This window comes from Quercus lobata, chromosome 3, assembly GCF_001633185.2.
Source record: "Quercus lobata isolate SW786 chromosome 3, ValleyOak3.0 Primary Assembly, whole genome shotgun sequence".
NCBI lineage: Eukaryota > Viridiplantae > Streptophyta > Magnoliopsida > Fagales > Fagaceae > Quercus > Quercus lobata.
Window position 1 is genome coordinate 39,708,064 of NC_044906.1, and position 6,041 is coordinate 39,714,104.

The 6,041-nt window shown below is 36.7% G+C and overlaps 1 protein-coding gene across 1 annotated transcript; it reads left to right on the plus strand.

The window, feature by feature from the left end:
- The first annotated feature begins 5,190 nt into the window (after positions 1-5,190).
- Positions 5,191-5,781, plus strand: LOC115980876 (RING-H2 finger protein ATL39-like). Its single transcript, XM_031103081.1, has one exon. It carries the CDS (start codon positions 5,191-5,193, stop codon positions 5,779-5,781), a length of 591 nt encoding a protein of 196 aa, XP_030958941.1.
- Positions 5,782-6,041: the final 260 nt, after the last annotated feature.

The window sequence follows — 6,041 nt, forward strand, 5'->3', positions numbered from 1 at the left end:
ACATGGGGAGTGAGAGAATGAGTATGAGTAGAGTAATGGTGTTGTAGTGTGTTTAGTAATGCTACTGGGATTTTCTGCTGAAGGATGTATGAGGGCTTATGAAGGGTAGTTATGAGGTAAGGGCTGAAGAGTTTAGTTCCTGATTTGGAAACTAAAAACTCAGAAGCTCAGTACTTCATTAAGAGATTAAGAAGATAATTAAAGGGAGAAAGAATAGGGAAGTTTTATGAGAGAGTTCTCTTCCATTGCTGTCCCCCCATTTGAGGTGTTGATGAAGGGTCCCCTTTAGAGCTGAGTTTAAAGGGGTATTTTAGCAAAGAATATCAGCCAAAATCTATCCCAACTAGCAATGAATCTTCAGAAAATCCATCTTAAGATTTGGCCAAAAATGGTATGTTTAACTTTAAGGTGTTCTTGCTGTTTTGGGTAAGAGCTGCTAGGGAAAGAGTAGCAGAAAAGGAAGGTATTTTAGCAAGAGAAAGGTAGTTTCTTTAGTTGGTTTTGGTTTTAGCCAAATGTGAAAAAATCAGTAATGCTCAGGCTGCTAGGTCAGCTATCATAGCTGTTTTGAAAAAGCTGTCACAACTGTTCTGAAAAAGCTGTCTTAGCTGTTAGGAAAAAGCTGTGACAGCTATCCTAAGACAGTTGTCACAGCTGTCATAAGACAGCAATTTGCTTTGGGCAGAAGCAAATGAGGTCAGTTGGGTGATTTTAGACTGCTGAAGAGGACATTTAGCATTTATTTTATGGATTTGGCTGAAAATGGTAAGATCTCTTTGAAGGGTATCTTGCTATTTTGGGTATAGCAGCTGGTTGTTGGGATTTCAGCATTAAATGGCTGATGATATCACTTCCAGCCAGATGTCAAGTGCCGGAAATGTTTCCTTTTTCGGGTGTTTATGTTTTTGTGCAAGGTTCCATTACAACACATTTCTAGCAAGTAATAGAAGGATTGGTTGAAAGTTAATGAAGCTTTAGAGATTTAGTCAAGGTCTCATTGTGTTGTGCAATAATCTTGGTGAGGAACAAGAAAATTTAATGCTTTGCTCTAACAGCTGGCAAAGGAATATATGGTCTGATTGTGGTAGATAGCAGCTGGGTATCAGAGATGTCATGAATATTTTGTATATATTTGGAGATAAAAAATAGCCAATCAGATTAGGCCATGTGTTTGAATTGGATTTTAGCTGAAAGAAGTAATAAGATTTATGTAGAATAATATAATGAAGTTTCTAGATTTGTATGGTAATAGCTGGGGATTGAATGAACAGTTATTTTCTCAACAGTTAGATTGTTGGAGATATTGAGTATTTGTCACATGATGAATATCAAGTTTTAGGAAAAGAGCAATGAGAAATTTTATCATGTAAAGTGCTATGTGATAAGAGATGATTACCATATGTTACCCGCTACACACAGACTCGTTAGAGTTAAGGGAGTTGGAGAAGACACGCCAAGAAACATGTCTCTTTTATCAACTTTAAACCGCTGGAGCTTTACTAAACATACCTCTTGGCCCTCCAAACCACAACTCCCAAAGTTTCCCCAAAGAGACTTATGAGCTTGGATCATAAGCCGAAGATGAGATGACGTACCTTGGGTTTTGTTGTTATTTTGTATAAATATGGGCTCTTGTTGAAGAATTTGCTTGCCATGAGTGTAAGAGAGGTAATATGGGCCGTGAGCTTTGATTCATTGCTTAAGCTCAATCCATATGTTGATGTTGATGATGTCATGGAGTTATGATCCCAATTGTTGAAGAGGAAATGTGGACCATGAATCCGCCTCTTGAAGTAAGGATCTCGCGGCCATGTGAGCCCAATCCATATAGTTGAATGAGATATGAGCTTATTTTGGGTTTTAAATAGATTTACCCAAAAAATCAATAATATGTTGATGTGACATGGGTTGCCAATAAAGTAATGCCACGTGGACCGAAAAAAGGGTCCTCAACACCTAGAATGCTAATAGTCATCTTCTCCAAGGCAAGAACAATTGGCCGAGTTCAATAAGTTTGCCACCAACTTTGACCATGTCATGGCAATATAGGCGACTTACTTACAATTCGTATACGCACTACTTTAATTCTCTGTGGGAATTCAGAACATTGATAAAACAAATGTAATGGCAAATGGGTGATTTGTATATGGACACATTGATAAATGTGTATAGTGGGCATGGGTGGAATCAATGGCACATTACCATTTGACAATTTGGTATTTGATGGAAATTAGTATAAGTGAGGGTCTATTAAATTTGATTATTTTGCTAAAGTAAGGTTTGTTAAAAACATATTTTATTTATTTATTTTATTGTAAATACGTTTTTGTACATGATGATTCAAACTTGTAAAACTTCACTTCACTTCTTTTTTTGTGGTCTTATCCTTTTCTGGTGGCAACTAACTAGACATCACTTTTAGGAATTATGGATTTATCAGTCGGTACAAAGGTTGCACCTAAAATTTAGAAGATCTAAAATATGATACAATCTCATAATGGGAAGAAAAATAGGAAATCTAATGTTTTGTTGCATGTCCCCCCATTATTGGGTTACAAATATCATATCTAAAAATAAATAAATAAAAAACTCAAAATGATAGAATGATATATTTGTAGAAATAGAGAGTTAGAAAATACTTTTAGAAATAGTTCAATTTTTTAAGAGAATGAATTATCTTCAATAAATTTTAGAGAATAAATTATGGATTATATCATATTACAAAATAATTATGTATTCCCACGCATTGCGTGGGTTTGTGACTAATTAATATAATAATGGAGAAATGATGTTAATAAAATTCAGCGAAAGTTCAGCGTTTATGAAACTGATGGGACTAACCATATCTCTTCCACCAAAGAAAAAATTACAGAAAAGATAGCAAGCCTAAAAGTGATGGAACTGAACCAAAACATAAGACTAGCTGGAGTGAGCCTTCTGCCATAGTTACAGCCCTGAAGAAAATACCATGAACAACAAGCATTTCCCAATATGCATGTACATCTAAACCAATGAAAAACTTGACCCTAGAACAAATGGTATGGAATGACCAAATTAAACCCACAAATACATGATGAGTTAAAAGGTTATATCTAGATCATAAAACTCCCATGTTTTGTGGAGTTTGGGAGAAATCTAGTTAGGTAGCCCTACTCTTAATTTTTGTTTTTGTTTTTTTTTTAAGAAGTTAATTTTTGAACTCAAATCTGAAACCTATCACCTTGGGTGGAAGGAACTTGTTGTCGCACCAAAGTCCGACTTCTAATGAATTATATATAATAAATAAAAATATAATTTTATGATGATATCCCTAGGACTGAGCAACGGACCCAGCCCACCCGAAAACCCAATCGACCCAACCTGACCCAACTCGATAGGTTTTGGGCGGGTCTGAAAATATTCGGGTCGGGTTTCGGGCCTAAATCTTGAGTTATTTTCGGGTTCGGGTCGGTGTCGGGTCGGTATCGGGTCCTATAAATATACTACTTCAACCCAATTTTTTTTTTTGGAAAAAAACCCTACCATTTGTTGTTCTGTCTTTGACTGAGTCAAGGAGGAGTGAGTACCCGTCAGAATCGTCATGGGTTGAGGACCAGGAGAGTTCCGAAGGGAAAGGGAATGTCATGGCTCTGGTCGCCGCCGTCGAGGAAGAGGAAGCTCTGATCGGCGCGCTGGATTTTTAGGTTGTCAAAGCCGGCCAAGGAAGTATCGGCTCGGAGATTACTGTCGCATTTCCAGATCTTTATGTGTCAGAGGGAGCGATTTCCCGATGAAGGGAATAACGGAGTTCTCGAAGTGGAAAGAGATCTCCATGTAGAAATCGCGCATACGGCGAAGCACATAATGGAATTGGAGTTTTGGGGTTTATTTGAGTTCTGGGTTTGGAATGAAATTGGAGTTTGTTTGTGTGAAAAGAGAGGAATTGAGTGTTTCTTGGGTTATACTGCTTGTGTTTGTGCTTGTGCACTATTGAGTTGTGAAGTGAAATGGGTGCTTTGGATGGCTTGGAAGGAAGGTATGTGGGTTTGGCTTGCTGGAGATTTCTTTTTGTTTTGTTTATTGGGGTTCTCTCTCTTTTTTTATTTATTTTATTTGATTTGTGGAGGCTGAGACTGTATGGCTCAAATTGAGGCATACAGATATTTTGCCTTGTTAAAAAAAAAAAAAAAAAAAGTCCAACCCGAGACCCAACCTGAGACCCGGAAAACCGACTTGATTATAGACCCGTTTTTTCGGTTTGAGTAGGGTTTCGAGTCACAATATATCCGATCTGACCCGACCCAAACTCACTCCTAGATATCCCCACAATATACAGGGACATAAATGATATTTTTTTAAGGAAATTTGCTCTTCCTTTCATGTATGTATGTTCATTATCTCACATTCTTCCCAATGAATGTAGAAACAGTGTAGCAAAACAAAACGAAAAAAAAAAAAAAAAAAAAAAAAAAAAAAAAAAAAAAAAAAAAAAAAAATCTAGTAACATTCTAGTTGTAAATTACTAGACCGGTCTTGCACAAAATTTATATCTAACAGTCATCCGATGATATATCTCTATTAAATCTTAGTAAATACACTACGATATATATTTTTTCCATAGAATATGACTATTTTGAATCAAGTCAATTCACACACACAAATAATAATAATAATAATAATAATAATAATAATGCACTTATGCACTATTACTAAGACTTTGTACTGTACATGACCCACATCATTCATCTATTCTCCAATAAATTCGTTATACAAATTGTCTTTTTTACTGCTTAAACTGTTAAACAATTGCAGGGAATTAATTAACCAGACAATCTAGAAAAACGGTGTGTCATCCTATAATAATAATAATAATACAAAGGGCACATTGTCTAGCGATCTCATCCCACCGACTCAAGTAATTTTACAATGATCACTGGACAAACGTACAACAATTGTTTAATTTAAAAAATTTAATTCCTTCTCCGTCCCCAAAAAGGATTAGAAACTAGGGTTTTAAATTACTTGTACTCTGAGGCTAGGGCATGCCCTTTTCTCTCTAAGTCGGTTTGTGGCATATCTCTATATAATAAAGAGATCTCTCAGACTCACTCCCACACTACCACCCTAATTCTCTCTGTCTCTCTCTCACTCTCTCACACTTAGTTTCTCTTCTAGTCTTCTTTTATTAGTCATACCAAAATCTAAGAAACAATGGAACCTTGTCAAAACAACATAGCCTTCGACCATAGCGCACCATGTCCACGTCCGGACAGCTACAACAACGAAAGTGGGACTTTGGATTTCCCTTTTATTCTGTTGGTATTATTTTATTGGTTCGTGTGTCACGTTTGGTTAATAATCCGCATAATATTTCCGGAGACTCAGAGTACTGATGATCATGGCCATGGCCGACTCAACACATTGCCTGCCAATTCTTCTAAAGGACTGGATCCCACCGCCAAACGTGCTGAACGTGGGGAAGGACTCGACCTCTACGCAAATTTGTACCAAATTGACAGCTGCGCTATTTGTCTCACTGAGTTCAAGGAGAACAATGGCGAAGCTGAGGCCGTGAAGGTGAAGGTGATTCCGTTTTGTAAGCACGTCTTTCATCCTGATTGCCTTGACACTTGGCTCTCGGCGCACAGTACCTGCCCTATTTGTGGATCCAAAATTGATGATCAGGGTGTGAATAAGGAGAAGATCATGTGTGAAGGCGAATGTCAGCTGGGCATGCAGGGTGTGATGAGTACTACTAGGTCATCATCAGGTGATCAAACATACATGACCATGTGTGTATAGAGATCCATGACCATATATGACTGTTTAATTACATGAGATAGGACATCCATCTTACATATATGTTGCAATCAACGCTTGTTACTAATCAATTTTTTTAATAATAGTGTTTTCACTTCCAATTTTTGCTTTAATTTTAGAGTACCGATTGACGTATGGTAACAAGAATCATTAGTTATGTGAAATATATATATTTTTTAATTTTGTCTCTATTGAAAATTGCCTCAAATTCTTAATTTAATTTTATTTGAATTTCCTTAGCA